Source organism: Stegastes partitus, unplaced genomic scaffold (genome assembly GCF_000690725.1).
Source record: "Stegastes partitus isolate 25-593 unplaced genomic scaffold, Stegastes_partitus-1.0.2 Scaffold29, whole genome shotgun sequence".
In the NCBI taxonomy this organism is placed as follows: Eukaryota; Metazoa; Chordata; class Actinopteri; family Pomacentridae; genus Stegastes; species Stegastes partitus.
The window spans coordinates 31,765-48,676 of NW_007577760.1; the positions used below are offsets into that span (position 1 = coordinate 31,765).

Consider the following 16,912-nt stretch of genomic DNA (forward strand, 5'->3'; position numbering starts at 1 on the left):
AAAAAAAAAAAAAACCCTCAGAAAAACCCTAAATTCAACAATAGGTCTAATGGTCTTCTGAGTGCACTCTAAAATAGCAACTTTTCAATTTATCTCTCCATTTCTTTCCACCTCTGTTCCTCTCTCTCTCTCTCTCTCTCTCTCTCACACACACACACATACACACACGCACACACACAGTTACAACAACCTTTTTCTCCTCATGTGCACAAACACACAGTGTTTGTATTCAGCAGCGTTGTAACATCCTAATTTTCTGCTGTGCATATTGATTTGGTACGGTTTTAGCTTGCATGCCTATAGGAAAAGGGGGGAAAAAAGTCCCCGTTAATATGTTGCTTCTGACAACCACTTTGCTCACCTCTACTTCAGATCTAATTGCATCCTAATGGTTTCCTTCCCTCTCCTCGCTGCCTTGCCGCTGACGTCCAACAGGAGAAATATGTGCATGTTTTCACTGTACTGGCTCTGCTTGTCTTGCTCAAGCTTGTCGCATGCATGCACGCACAAACACACACAAATCCACACTAAGGTGCTTTGAAGTGGAAAAGGCCTCAAGCTCTGTACCTTCCCTACATCATTCACACTCCACAACACAAACAACACAGGACAGACACGCACAATAAAAACACACAAAGAGAGAGGAGAGGATGAAAAGGTGCAATCTGTTTCAGAAGGGCTGCTCTAAACAAGACGTTAATTTGCTCCTATACTGTACTGTACGGTTAAACGTCACGTACGTCACCACACATTGTTCGTCATGTTTTTTCCTCCCATTGATAAAATTAGCGACTTCGTCAGTTTATCTCTTCGCTCTGTGCCAACGCTGTAAGCTAGCCAAGGTCCAAGCAAGAGGAGCTGAATGTCTAAAAACTGAGATGGCACCAGCACAGCAAAGGCAGCCCTCAGGCCTCTACAGCCATCCTAACAGGACTTACAGTAAATCAGTGGCAAAGATCCTATCTGGTGCACTTAGCATGAGACCCACTTATGGCTTCTCGCTGGAGGATGAAAGCAACAGAACATACCTAACATGTAAAATTTAAATCGGATCAAAAAAATAAGTAGCTTGATGGATGCATTGCTGCAATTTCCAAGAGAAAAGTTTAATTGCAAATTCCCTCATTTTGCATTGCAAAAAATATGTATGAAGTCTTTCCGTAATTCTACAATAATAGTTTTAACACATATTATTATATTTATTTTAGCTGCTAATCTTCTTTAAATGTGACTTATTTTGTGTCAGAGTTCACAGTAAGATGGAAATGTTTGATTAACTTATCAACACTCTAGTAACTTAATGTTATTAGACGGATGTTTTGCAATTTGGGGTCCGCTGTGTTAGTTTTGTTAAAATGTCACATTGTTATTCACAAGTATTTTAATGCATCATGTCAGAGGTGAAGAACAGTTCTTTTACTATTGACTCATTTAGGTCATTTAGGTCATTCACCTTAGCTGTGCCACTCGGTTCAGTTATGCAACAGTTAGGCCACATCTGGCAATTATTAAGGTTAAATAATGAGTAAATAAAATGTCATCTCTACCTAAAGACTAGTTTGTGTGATGCAATGTGTTTTAATTAATGATGGGCAAATCTCCAATTAGTAAACTCTAACTGTGAAAATTAAACGAAAAGCTGGTGCAGCCAATGCCAGTTCATTAAAAAGTTCATTTCTGAGGGCTTAATTGAGCAGCTTGATCTTTCTCACTTCCTGAAAAAGAATATGTAGGCCATGTGTCTCAGAAGTACAGCTTATATCATCTACATTATGTGCTCACAGGCTGCGCGGTATGTGTCATGACAATCAGTTGCAGCTTTCCTGCGCTAACTGGCCCCTGGAGCTGTAACCTCTATATAGTGTAAATGACAGTACTGTGACAGTATTGGGAGACATGTGTTCCATTATGCATGACACTATCAATCAGATTGGCATCACACTGAGCTCCAGACTGTCTAAATTAGTACTGAAATAGACTGATTCAGAAATCGGACTGCGGAAGCAATGTCCACCTTATATTCATAACGCCATATTTTAAAACAGCTCTACAACAAAAACCATCAGGCTTAACTTCCAGCGCGCATAAATATTAGCTGTAACTACAAATATGTACCATCTGTGACTTCATGATGGGCCCATATTTGTATGGGGGGGGGGGGTGACCTCTGTACCACAAAAAAAAAACATAGCAGTGATACAAATCTGCGTGGCGACAAAAACATGCAAAGAACAAGATGAATAACTTTGGCAAGATTGCTGCTGCTTGTTTTGTTACTTCGATAAATACCTTCATATACTGCTCTGATACGGTCTTGCATGAAAGAAGGCAGCAAAACACACACAGACTATCTGGAACACGGCCCGAAAACAGGAAATGAAAGACACGCACATATATACAGAGCACATAATGCTTTTGCACTCCACCTCGATCTCTAATGCCTGAGCCTCAAGGTTAAAACACTAGCGTGAATGCACACGGTGCCTTCAGCTCCACGCCAATCATTCCACTCTCTTTCATCTTCATCCACTTTCATTACCCTGTACTTTCCTCTTGTCTATCTATCTATCTATCTATCTATCTATCTATCTATCTATCTATCTATCTATCTATCTATCTATCTATCTATCTATCTATCTTCACACAAGATCTTTGTCTCCTTGGAGCTCAAGAAGTCTGATTGTCTTAAATAGCACAGCACTTGGCCAATCACTTTTCCTCACGAGTATTTGGTCCTGACATCTCATTTGCATAATCCAAATCCTGTTCAGTAGTTCAGGTCTATCACATGGATCCACCTGAGAGACACAAAAAGTCTCTTCAAGTCACATGTAAAAACACTGAAAAAAAAAAAAAAAGACAGCTCTTGCCCTTATCTTTAAAAATTAAAAGAATGTCACCGCCGCTTTTGTCTGCATCTCTCTCTGATATCAAATATATCAAGGAATCCAATTCAGAACACAATCGCTCCTGCATGTGCTCAGCATGGAGTTACAGCTACTCATCAAAGTTGGAGCGTATTCCTGTTGTTCCTGCAGCACCATCAAAGTACAGAACTTGTACAGAAAAGGAAGATAATTTCATGTGTGCGCAAATACATGCAAGCTTGCTTATGTTTTTGTATCTGATGGTGTGTGAGTACAAGTTCAAGCGTGCATAAATCAGTTCTGGTTGCGTGGAGCCGTTTAATCCATGGCTGGAGGCAAGATTTTTGGGGGGGAATTTTTTTTTAGCATATACACACGATGATGATTACATTCATTATTAGGGAATAGATTTTTACAGTGAGAGCTAGTCCTTTTTTGTGACAGCCAGTCAAACAATGTTAATCTTGTATCTGTAAAGTACAGCTGATGTATTTTTTTTTTTTTTTTTTTTTTTTATCATCACTGACTACAAATCATCTTAAAGCAGTCTACAAAACCAAAATATGTGCCGAAAGGGTCACGCCGCTGCAAAAACAAGCATTCCTCCCACACCCCCCAAAGGTTATGTTTTCAATGGATGTGAGGATTCTGCAAAGCATGAAAATACAGGAAGCCTACTTCTTCGCAGCAACCTGGCAGCAGGGCCACATGATCAGAGGCTTTATGGTATGTACCATGACAATCAGCAGCAGCAGCAGCAGCACTGCGCTAAGTGGCCTTATATAAACATGTCACGGTAATGCTAGCTGACAGCACCTTGTGGAAGAAACTCTCCAGCAGAAAGAGGAGACTCAGATGTACACACACATGCAGCCAGACACCTTAATTCTCCCATAGGGAACCACAGTGTGTCTGTGGGTTTAAAGTGGGGCTCTTTTGTGGTGTTTGCATCAATTGGGATTTGCTTTTTGTTGTGGTGTCAGTGCAAAATCTCACATAAAGCACAATACACACAGGTTCCCCCCCCTCATGGCAGGTGTTCATCCTGACCAAGCAGAACATCCAGGCCTCACTACTGCAGACTCTCCTTCATACCTGCCCCGTGATCAGGCCCCCTTTTCCTGGGTCCTCACAGACAGCTCTGTACCATTATTATGAGCCCTTTTGACTATCTCTCCTCAAGCAGGGGCCTGCTATCGCGAAAACAACACACAACTCACAGGCAAGAGATCATCTCAGTATCGCTATTAGTGTATTTACAGTCTCGGCGGAGCGGGTGATGAACGTGTGACAAACACAACAACCGACGGGCCCCGTGACGCGTCGCTTGGACACAACGACAAAATGAGGAGCGCATGATCCCAAACCAATGAGGGAGGCTACAGGGAGAGGAAAAGAAGGGGGGAGGTGGGTGTAAATGAGATAATGTGGGGGGGGTGAGGCGATGATGATAATAATAATAAATATAATGATGTTACTTACATCTCTGAATTTATCCCATCTCCCAGTGAGCCACTTATCATCCAAAAAATTGCCGCTGTCGGACCGAGCGGAGACGTGTCCGAAGGCGACGGCGCACACACACAGCAAGGCGACGCTCAGCATCTGCGGACACACAACAACAGCGCGGAGAGAGGACATTGGATCGGGCTGTAGGACACCGCAATCGGTGCTGAAAACAGCAGCGGTTCAATCTGCATCACAACCAAGCGGCGAATAAAGTGATCGAATGTCAGCATCTCAGAGTGGTTTCTTTTTTCTCTCTCGCTCGCTCTGTCTTTCCTACCTTGTCGCATCAGCTGCTCTCCAGACTGTATGTGCTCGCTGCCGTTTTCTGTCACTAGTAATAGCAGCCCTCTCCTCCCTCTCTGTCTCTCCGCACCGGCTGTCTGTGCGCAGCAGAGAACGGGAACGCGCATGGCACCGTGCGCGGGCCCTGCGCTCTTTTCCTTTTTTTTTCTTTTTTTTCTAGCTCTGCTCAGTGCGGAGGAAACAGTCCTGATGGCTAAGGGCTGTTTTCAGGCCACCTTATGAGTTATTCCTCCTGATTAGCTCTTATGAAAAAAACAAAACAAAACAAACAAACAAACAAACAAACAAACAAAAAAACAAAGTAGGAAATCATACTTGAATGATTGGAAAGTTCTATGGCTAATTCTAAATACAATAAAAACAAAACAAATAGATGACCAAAACAATAAAGTTTGAAAAAGGGAAAGAAAAACGATATAAAATGTGTGTTTGTTTTCCAGAGGTGAAAGTTATGTGTTGTGTAGGTTTGTGTTTTCCTGTCTGCTATGTTACAGCCATGAGAGCTGATCAGGCTTGTTTGTACAGTAGTGACTCATGAAAAGGGGTTTCACTCACATTCCAGGCAGAGGTTTGTTGAGGACAGTAAATTGATGTTGCAAGATGATTTGGTTTGCACAAGAAATGCACTTGAGTGGCCTACCCTGGATCATTTGTGAAGCTGGGTGGACTGTAAAAAAAAATCATCTTTTTCAACAGAACTGGAATTTTAAAATCAATTTCCTGTTATTTTACAGATTTTGCTCTCGTTTGGTAAATTACAGATAATTAAATTCATGTTAATTTACATGTTAAGTGCAAAAAAAAAAAGGCCAAAAAGGTAAACAATGTCCTTTAGAAAAAAATGTAAAATTTGTGAATGGTTATTTGTTCACTCAAAACATTTTACTTTAAAATTACACAATTTTACTGTCACCTATTAGCAATGAATAAATAAATAAATAGTTATTTTACAGATATTTGTGTTATTTGAAAGAAAATTCTTTGATAAAAAAATGAATGAAAAATAGTAGTTACTTTAAAAGTGAACCTTAACACAGTTCATTTACAATTTTCCCCCTTTTATTGAATTCTATATAACATCTAGTAAAATTGCAATTGAGAAAATGTAGTTACTTGTTTAATATAAAACATCCATCCATCCATCCATCCATCCATCCATCCATCCATTATCTATACACCGCTTAATCCTCATTAGGGTCGCGGGGGGGCCGGAGCCTAACCCAGCCGACTTAGGGCGAAGGCAGGGGACACCCTGGACAGGTTGCCAGTCTATCACAGGGCCACACTTAGAGACAGACTAATAGAAAACATGTATATTAAAAACAATATTATCTAAAAATCTGTGCTTTTACAGGTAGTAATTTGCTCTCTTACAACTTGTGACTGTATTTTTGCTTGTATTTTCACAATTTTTGCAGGCTTTTAATGTCACACTGTTCTACTGATTTTCTGGCACCTGTCTGCAGATACTTTGAGTTGGTTTTTTTTTTGTTTTTTTTTTTTTTACAGATTTTATTATTATTATTTTTTTAACAATGTGGAAACAGCCATCGTTATGTTTGTGGGATATGAAAATCCTAAAACATTCCTGGAATTGGTGTGTGTGTGTGTGTGTGTGTGTGTGTGTGTGTAGGTGTGTGTGTGTGTGTTTGTGACTGAAGGTGTTTTCAAGGGAATTTTTGTGGGTGGTGCACTTTGGGCTTAGGGACTGTACTGTGGCTTTGACACTGAAGTTTACAGAGAGACATATAGATGAGTGACAAATTATAGAAAAACAAAACAAAACAAACAAACAAAAAAAAAACACATTTTGTCTTGTTCAAGCATTTCTTTGCTTTGGGCCTCCAGGATTTCTTGGCATAGTCTCCGAATCGCACTGGAAGAATAATATGCCATTTTCCCAGAAGATTTTCTCTCATTATGTGTTTTAAAGATGATGGGAAAGAGCTTGACGCAGCATGTCAGGTCAGAATCAGGTAACCGCAAAAGCTGTGGGATATGATTCACTTCATACTGTTCCATGCTGTGACGTCATTCAGTGTTTTAATTCAGCTTGTCAACCGTTCTAAGCTTAAAAAGAGAACGCAATGGACACAAAATAGAGTGAATTGAAAAGAGCAAAAACCGAGTGAGCGTGAAGAGGGTGAGCAAGTTAGAGTGTTATTACCAGGCTGAGAGGAGAGAGGTCTAGTGGTCAGGTGGGTCATGGCATTATTATGCACTGTTGCTGTAGAAACCAACCTTGACCTCAGCTTCACATCTTCATCTTCATGAGAGGTTGTGGATAAGTGTGTGTGTGTGTGGGCATGTGGAAAAGATGACGGAGAGCAGACATTTGAAAGTCAAATTAGAACTATGATGCATACATGACTGCATTGGAGAGACACTCAAGGGTGTATCGTGTGACTTGCACAGCTAAGAAGTTAAATGGTCAGCCGTGTAAGCACACACAGGTACAAAGAAGTAAAGGGGGAAAAAAAAGAGAAAAAACATTTGATGTGAACTCTGTGTTCATTCCACCAGGAAGTTCACAGCATGTAAACAGGAAACTGGTAGTAGAAAAGCCATTGTGGTTGAACACACAGGAGGCACTGGTCTACTTTGAATCGTGCTTTGTTCTCTCTGAGCAACACAAGGCGATCTTGGTTATGACAAAATATGTTATTTTGGTTCTTTTTTTTATTGCTTACTGTTAGCTTTTGCTTTATGACATGTGTGCAAATGGAAGCTGTAAAAGAGGTGGTGTGCGTGCGTGTGTGTGTGTGCATGCGTGCGTGCATGTGTGTATGTGTGTGTGTGTGCGTGTGTGTGCGTCTTCAAGCCCAGGGGGTTCATACATTATTCAGACTCAGACATTAAAGATGTAGATGTGGTCAGAGACATATGCAGGAGAGACACACGGAGTGCTCACACACACACACACACACACACACACACACACACACACACACACACATAAGCATGCCAACACACACAAAGACTCCTGCTGTTGCCTAATGAAACTCTGCAAACATGTTTCCTTCCAAAGTAGATAAATTTTTTATCCTCTAACTAAATTCACGGTCTTTACACATTGTTGTCTTATTGTAATCTTTTCACAGGCGAAGAAAGAGAAATGGGGGAAAAAATGGGAGAGAAAAGAACGGGGTTAAAAACAGGACAAAAACAACATAAAGTGTGTGTTTGTGTGAGGCTGTGTGTGCGTGTGTTTGGATGGGAGAGGCATGAAATGTGTCTCAAGAAGCAGAGATTTCACAGCTCAGTGACTCTGTCACTGTGCACCTGCTCACTGAGAAGGTGGGAGGGGGGGAGAAATGAGAGAAAAAAAAGGGAGGGAGAGGTAAGAAGGTCTGTGGTAAAAGGCAGGTTGAAATTACATTGAGAGAATTAGGGTTACATTACCAAAGGAATTTGTATGATAATGTTAAAATCTACAGAGAGAGGCCTACGTAGAACTATATCACTACATTTCTACTGAAGAAAGCCACACTGTGTTTTAACATACAGTAACATGTGACACCACATAGCCTACAGTATGTGCATACTCAAACATGGCATCCTTATGTGATTATTTAAAAACCCATGAAGACTTTAAAGGCTTCCACTCTCCTGGGAAGGTTTTCCACAAGATTGCAGAACTTGGTTGGAGGGATTTTCTACTTCTCAGCCAAAGGTGGTGAGGTTGGGAGATAAAACCATGGCACACAGAAAGTGTTCGAGTTCCTTCCAAAAAGTCTTGGATGGGTTTGAGGTCACGGCTGTGTGCAGGCCAGTCAAATCTACTGTGCCAGACTTGGATTTTTTTTTTTATCAGGCCCCTTTTGGGACATTGTTATGCAAAACAGTTCATTGTCTTCTCCAAAGTGTTGCTATAAAGTCAAAAGTTTGTGATCATTTCAAGTGTCCAGCCTTTTTTCACAGAAGACATTTTCATATGTTACAATGTGAAATCTGTACTTGTGAACAAAAGTTTACATACACTTGTAAAGACCATATATTTGATGGTAGTCTTGACGTTCCAGTGACTCCTATAACTCTTAATTTTCTGTGATGGAATCATTGAAACTCATGTGTCTTTGTCACACAAAAAAAAATCATCCATTGTTTTCCTAAATTATAATAGGTCTTCTGAAAATATAACAAAATCTGCTGGGTACATCTGCAATTATCAGTTTTAGTAATGTAGAAAGTTGTGGTAATCTAATCTTTTAGTGACATAGCTAGTGATTATAATTGACCACAGCTGCTGATGTCTTTGAGCCAATTTAAATAGTGCCCATTTGATACACTCATTAGACTCATCCACCTCCAAACATTTCAAAAGTGCTACTGATACCACAATCATCCTTGTTTATAACTATAAAGTGCATGGCTCAGTTGTGTCACTGCTACCATCAGGAAGAAAACACAAATTATCACCTGCTGCTGAGAGACTATTGATCAGGATGGTCAAGAGTCAACCAAGAGTTCTTCAAAAAGCATGTCTTTAATGAAATAGAAGCTGCTGGAACACAAGTGTTAGTGTTCACAGTGAAACGTGTTGTACATCACTATGGGCTGAGAGGCTGCTATGCAAGAAGGAAGCTTTTCCTCCAGTAGCAGCACCATAAGGCTTGACCAAAGCCTAACCCAAAAAGAAAAGGCCTTCTGGACGAAAGTTCTGTGGTCAGAAAAAAAAAAAAAAACTGAGCAGAAATTTGGTTGGTGGAGAGAAGTTGAGACCTTTACCCCAAGAATACCAAACCTACTGTCAAGCATGGTGGTGGCAGTATTATGCTCTAAGGCTGTTTTGCCGCCAGTGGAGCTGGTGCTTTATACAAAGTAAATGGAATAATGAAGAAGGAGGATTACCTCCAGATTCCTCAAGAAATTCTAAAATCATCAGGTCATGGAGGCAGTTTAGTTTTCCAGCAAGACAAAGACCCCAAACACATATCAAAAGTGGTAAAGAAATAATTAAATCTGGCTGCAATTGACGTTTTAGATGGGCCTCCCCAAAGTTCTGACTGAAACCCATATGAAATTGTCGATTGTGATGAAGAACAAGTCTGTGTCAAAAAACCAAAAAATGTAGTTGAAGTGCACCAATTATGTCAAGAAGAGTTGGCAAAGACACAACCAGAAGGTATTAGACCAAGGACATTTAACCAAATATTAGATTTACTGTATGTATATTTCTGACCAGCAGATATTTCGGAAGACCTATAAAAAAAATCTAGGAAAGAACCAAAATGTGTAATTGTTCTTTGGATGGATGAGTTTCAGTCATTCCATCATAGAAAACTTAGAGTTATAGAAGTTATTAGAAACTCAAAACTGCCATGACATACATGATCTTTACAAGTGTACATAAACGTTTGTTCACAACTGTATGTGTAATAAAACTAGTATCCTGGTATTGTGCTCATTTTTAAACTGTCTCACTGTCTTACTGAGACATCTGAGTATAATTAACCTATTGCTGATGTCACACATGTGCTTATCCTACAGAATGATGCATCATTAAGGTCGGCCAAAGTCCATTAAAAACAACCCCAGACCAAAACGTTCTGCAGGTACGTGAATAGAGTTGTACACATTTGACATATTTCTTCATGCATTAAGTCTTCATCTCTCTTTCCCAATGCAGTTATATGTAATATGATTTAATGGTGCGGGTGTCACTCAAACATTATTGTGAGTAATTACATTTCAATCTCGAGAATAATAGAGAATAACAATAATGGAGTCTTTCTTTTTGTTCTGTCTCTCTGTCTCCTTTGTCTCTTTGCGTCATGAAGGGAGAGGAAACATAATACAAAAAATATTGAACTGTGAGAGACCCAGGTGTGTCTAAATCTTTAATTGGATTTCATGTAATCTCCATTCTACACTGAGATGAAACACATGGGTTTGGTTGGTCGTGCAACAACTGTTTCTTGCCATTTTTTCAAAGGGAAATGGTGATTTTGTGTGTATGAGTAGTAACCAATGTGCTTTGTGCAGAACTTAGCGTGCACATATGTTATCGTATGTATGTTTGAGAGGGCGATGGAGTCAGAGCACAGAGGTGAGGCGAAGGGAGTGCTATCTTGCAAAGCAGACGTTTTGAGCATAGCTGCGACTATAAGGTCAGGGTTTTAGCCCCAGGATGAAACGCTAATAGCAGAGTAATGACAGAGGGGGAAACTGCAAACAGGAGATAAGGCAGACAGAAACAAAATGGCCATCGCTGAGAAGGGTGATTACAGCCCCAGTGAGCTCACATAAAAGAAGAAAAGAGGCTGAACAGTGAGCGAGAAAATTGGGAGGGGGTGGAAGAAAGAGCAAAATAAGTGATATGGAAAATGTATGCATATTTTCACCTCTGGATTTCTGTGAGTTACATTCAAATGATTCCTGGAGTCTATTTTAGAAGGCGACTACGTGATGATGATTGTAAAGTGCAAAAATACACACTTTTCTGTTTATGATGTTGTGAAAATTAAAACGTGTTTTTCTTACATGTCATTGAATGGCATTGTAGCTGTGCTTTTGGAGGTATCTACACAGATCTAGCAGTAGTTTTCCATTTGAAGTTGGAATTCATATACCATTGCATCCATTTTCCCATGGCAGGAAATTTATCTACAGTCCTAAGCTTCAACTTAGAGGACCTTGCAGAACAGCTTTGATCTGTTGATGAGATGACCAGAGTCACATGAACCATGTTAGAGTCGATACATACACAAAGCTCCTTTCAGTTTAGCTTTGGGGAATAAACATAAAAGATAAGACACGAGAAAAGACTTAGAACAAGTGGTTACGAGCAACATTTTATCACTTAGTCACTGGAACATTATGAATCAAACACTAGGAGCACACTGCAGATTTTTTTATTGTGGTGGTTGTTCTCCCCCTTGTGGTGAATATCAGACATTACACACGCAACAGTAGAGATGCATCAATGAAGGACACTTCCATTATTTACCTGAAATCAGACTTTAAAGTGCAGCTGTAAATTGGGAATCCAAATCAAATCCATGCAGAAAAAGATAGGGCAACAAAACTATATAAAACTAAAAAAAAATTATATGTTGCTTTTCCACTCTAGGCAGGTCAGAGAGGAGGAAAAGCTACAGAAAAGTTCTTGATCAAAGTTAAGCAATGAACTGCACAAACATAGATATAACAGTCTGCATAAGAACAGTCTTTCATCCATCCATTATCTATACACCGCTTAATCCTCAGTAGGATCGTGGGGGAGCTGGAGCCTATCTCAACTGACTTAGGGCGAAGGCAGGGGACACCCTGGACAGGTCACCAGTCTATCACAGGGCTACACTTAGAGACAGACAACCAAGCACACTCACATTCACACCTACGGACAATTTAGAATCACCAATTAACCTCAACATGTTTTTGGACTGTGTGGTAGGAAGCCGGAGAACCCAGAGAGAACCCACACTACACAGGGAGACCATGCAAAGTCCATGCAGAAAGATCCCAGGTGTTCTCACCTGGACGCAAACCGGTGGCCTTCTAGAGGCAACGGTGCTAAGAACAGACTTTATGGTTTTAATTCTTTTTATTTTAAAATACATACTGTCTGAAGTTGCAGACAAAGATGCTAAAAGCTGTCATTGTTAATTACATTTATTTTAACAGCCAGTTACTTTTCCTCTATGGGGATCAATAAAGAATGATCTTATCTTACTTAGATGCCCCTCGAATGTAATTCACAACCCCCCTGTAATATACACAAACACTGTACTGCTTTTAATGTTCCGGTTTGTTCACACTGTGCTGAGGAAGTGTTGGTTCAACTCTACACAATGTTCTAAGCAGCTGACTGCATTAATTTGAGGTGTTTCTAATGTCATGTCAGGGAATATTTGCACACACTGGGTCCTGTAAGATGCAATCTAATGCGACGTCACTAATTACAGCCTCGAAAATCTCCACTGAGTTAAATCAAAATATCTCGCTCTGGCAGTGTCGGCCAAAAGGAGCGTATTAGGATTCACAAAGGCTGGATTTATTATTTATTGGAGGCCTGTTGTACTGGATTGCATTACTGCATATAGTTGCACCCTAATTAACCTCTTTCTCAGAGTACAGGGACGGTTGCCTTTGACATGGGCTAATGCACAGCAGACAGTTCCCCAATTCTTATCTCTGCTTCTTAACTTCATTGTTTAAAAGAAAGAAAAGTAAGTGTATGAACCTTCATGAATGTTGTTTATTAAGTGCACTTCATCTCTTACCATAATTGCAGGGATTGTTATCTATTGAGCAACAACAATGGTACGTGAGCTTGTCTTTCTCGTCTATAATGCAGTTAAAGTGACAGGTTTAGCAGAATAGGCAGTCTGGTTTCAAAATGGTAAACTCCACTATGCCCAAGTGTGCAGTGTTATCTGTAAAGCATGTACCGTTGTGTTTCATATATATTCACACATGGACAAAAAGTAGTACTTAATTCATCTTTTGAGATTATATTCTTTCTTCCGTAACGTCATTGTCATGAATATTGTTTATGAGTTTGTTGCAGCAGTTTTCCTTTTAGGATCACTGCGCCGTCCCCATTTGTCAGTTCTTAAACCACTCATCCTGTTTTTCCATTCGGATTCAAACTCCTTATCCTGAACCGACCCATTTTTTCACATCACCCTTTCATGCACCTTGTCCGTCTGTGTATTGTGACATTGAGAAACCCCCCCCCCCCACAAGACTAAGAGAGGATCTGGCCCTTCAGACCTTGAGGCCATGCTCCAATAACTGCATGTAAGTCGGTTTATTCGGATCCCTCCACTACCAGATGCTTGGCTGTCCTTTCCCTGAGCTGAGAGGTCGTCACTCCACACGGTCGTGACTGCTCCAGGCTTCCCAGCTGAGAAATAACCTTCCCACTTGAGGCAGAGCAGATAATGTAACACTCAGTCTGTCAGAGGAATCCCATCCTGCATATCACAAGTACCTCTTTTCACTGAAAGTTTTCACAACTCTACTGAGAGTGAACTTTTTTTTTTTGTAAAAGTTACCTCTCTTTCCTCAGCTTTTTATGTATATTTCAAGTTACTCATTGGATATGTATACTGTGGTGACCAGTTTATTAGGAACAGCCAGCTGAAACTAATGCAGCGTAATAATCAGAGCTGCAGTGAATCCTCACCATCATCACAGGTTTACTTTTCATTTGGACCTATTGTCAAATAGTGTTGATTTAACTCTGTAGCTATTTTTGAAATACATGTTTGTTTTGCAGCTGTGCCTAATAAAGCAGTATCTGGAAGTGTATATAAGGCAGGGTCATGCTGTAGTGATAATAATTTTTTTTTCTGTGTTTGTAGGATGTTAAATAAATGAGATGAACCCAGTGACAGGTCAGTGTACATGTACAAAATCCACTCATTTAAATAGGAATGTTCTGTTTTGTATTGTATCGTGTCTAGTCCTGACGCAGTATAAAATCCAACCACACAACTATGTCACCTTACTAGTGACACATGGTTTTGCTTGCTCTACAGGATCACAATCGAGATTACAATCAGCTCGTTTCCATACAGCGAAAATTCACCTCATAAAGGAGTAAAGCCCGTTCTTGTTGTTGTGATATCCGACACTGTAGTATGACACATTACCTTCAGATGTCGAAACAATTTTATACCCTCATGGACTCTTTCATAGATTTTACTCCTGTCTGCTCTGTATATACAGGCATGGATAGCATCTGTCCTCTAACTTGGCTCAGGTTTGCAAATTCTGCATCCGAATATAGAGGAGTCAGTGTTGTATGGCCTGCCTCCAAAGGATTCATGAATAAAATGATTTCCAAAACACACTTGATCAAACTGAAACTGTGGCTCACTCCACTGTAATGCTACATTTTGTCCACTAGAGAGCAATGCAGGACATGAAGCACTTACCCTCCAATTTATTCTAGTTTACAGGGAAAAAAAAAAAGAAAAAGAAAAAGAAAAATTAAATAAAAATGAAGCAGATTGCCACCCTCTGTTCTCCAGCTACTGCCCAGTTATTTTGTGTTGGAGCTGTGTTTCCTGTCCAGTTCACTTTCATGTAGTACTGTCAGGTGCAAACTAGACTTCCAGACACTCATTTATGTGTTCAGTTTGTTCATTTCTAATACAGAAACTTACATCAAATCATTGCTGCGGGTTCAAGTTTAATCGTCCAACCATGTACAAACCAGATTCCTTCTGCTTCTGTGACTAAACACTTCTCTACTCGCCCTCATTTCTTTTTGTTTGCGGTCTCCTTCTGCTTTTGACTTTTATCAAAATGTGCAACTTCTAACAACCTTTTTTCCCCCTCTTATTCTTTTCTCGCACAGAACAGACACAGACACACACCATGACCACCGCAACTCTCCACAGGAGAGCTCTGCCATGCTGCATAGATTGGGTGTCCCAGGGTGATTAACTATTAATATGAAGCTCAGGTAACACACCTGATATCTGGGAGGGGGAGAGGAGGAGGAGGGAGAGGGAGGGGGCAGGCAGAAAGACAATAGCGTTGGAAGAGAGAGAGAGAGAAAGAGAGAGGGAGAAAAGAGAGAGTGAAACAGAGAGAAATGGTCCACAGGGGCAAAAGAGACACATGATGAGCGAGATTGAAGGCAGTTAATAGACTAATGGCGAGCGAGCGGTCGCACATGCCTCGAATCCCCTCCTGGATTGGAGGGCCGAGTGGACACTCGGGCCTCAGCAGCCAATACCCGAGTGGCGTATTGTGATGACTCAGGACATAGCTGAGGAAATGGGATGGAGAGCGCAGTGAATGTATCGACAGAGATGAGCAGAGTGTGTGTGTGTGTGGAGGGCAGATGCATACAACAAACGGGTCACTGTTAGAGAAGAAGCATCCATTTGTCTTTAACTGCACACATCATGGCCCTGCTCTGAAATGACCCCAGTCTACCCCCCCCCCCCCCCCGAAAAAAAAATTACTTTGCATTCCCCTCTGTTTAAGCGTGTTTACCCCTGTTGTGTGTTTACCATGTAAACAGACCTGCTTCTTTGTAAGACAGCTGAGTTCCACTGTCAGCATAATTTACAATGAACTCACCCCTCTAATTCTTTACCTCCACCTCTTTTCTACCTGATAAGCATCTGTCCTTTGTTGACTGTTTGCAGATAAGGAATTGAGCTTCTTTTTAGTGCATGTTTGTGATCCTACTTGTTGAGATTTGTTTCGTTGTAAAGCATTTTTAACCTGGTTTGAGAAAGGTGCCATAAAGTTATTATTATTACATGGTTTAACTGCTAAATTTAAGCATCAACTGCCAAACTTTACTTTGCTAGAAACACACACAAAAGGTGAGCAGTTGAAATAGAGAGATAAACCCATTAGAAAGCTATAATGTAATGTTTAATTAACATCAGTGTATAAGCTTAAAGACAGTGAGAACATTTTACACGCTTTTCTCATCTGGATTATTGTAACATGTCTTTTTACCTTCCTTTCAAAAAAACCTGTTGATTGACTCGTCAGCAGTCTGCTGTCTGGCTTTTTAAAACAACCAAGAGATGCAATCACATCACCTCTGTTTCACCCTTGTTACACTGCCTCCCAGTGTGTTTCAGGATAGATTTTAAGATTTTACGGATCACCCAGTTAAATTTTTGAAGTACCCTATGCACCAGTACACACTTTAAGATCCTGAGAGTTCTCTGGTCTGTTTTGATGGCCTGACTGAAAACTGAAGGATGTTTGCAGGCAAAGCCCTGAGGCTGTGGAGCAATCTGCCCTATAAAATCAGGTTAAGACATACCTGAGACATACTTTTACTTAAAGGCCTTTACTGATTTTATACCACCTTTTATTTCATTCATTCAATTCTTCTACCTCTTTAACTTTGCATTGATTTTATACACCTTGTTGCGCTTTAATGTCTTTAATTCTGATGATTTCTTGACTTGTCTCTTGTGTTTTGCTGCCCTGTGAAACACTTTGTAACCTGGGTTTTTAACCCCATTCAGGACTTTCATGTTGCCATATGTAGAAGGTCTTTTGGGGTCCATTGAACCCCAAGGAAGAATATATGCAAAACATTTGTTGGTATTCATTATAGACTTTTATACTATGTTAAATATGTTTTCCGATAAGTTGACATATTTTTGGTTCCAAATGCATTACAAATGTCCTTCTTTTTATATTAAAAGATATCCTCAAAAAAAAAAAAAAACAATATCTGCCACCTAAACCAAATGGCCTGGGGTTCAAAAGACCCCAAAAGAGTCCTGAATAAGGTT

At 40.2% G+C, this 16,912-nt stretch overlaps 1 protein-coding gene across 1 annotated transcript in view; it reads right to left on the reverse strand.

Annotated features, from left to right (window-relative positions):
• spock3 (SPARC (osteonectin), cwcv and kazal like domains proteoglycan 3) overlaps positions 1 to 4,764 on the reverse strand; it is a 20,487-nt gene extending 15,723 nt beyond the window's left edge. Inside the window, exons 1-2 of the mRNA XM_008298440.1 lie at positions 4,654 to 4,764; positions 4,350 to 4,472 (exon numbers count right to left, since the gene is read on the reverse strand). Coding sequence (XP_008296662.1) covers positions 4,350 to 4,472 — 123 coding nt within the window. The 5' untranslated portion in view covers positions 4,654 to 4,764. The remainder of the gene's footprint in view (positions 1 to 4,349; positions 4,473 to 4,653) is intronic.
• Positions 4,765 to 16,912: the final 12,148 nt, after the last annotated feature.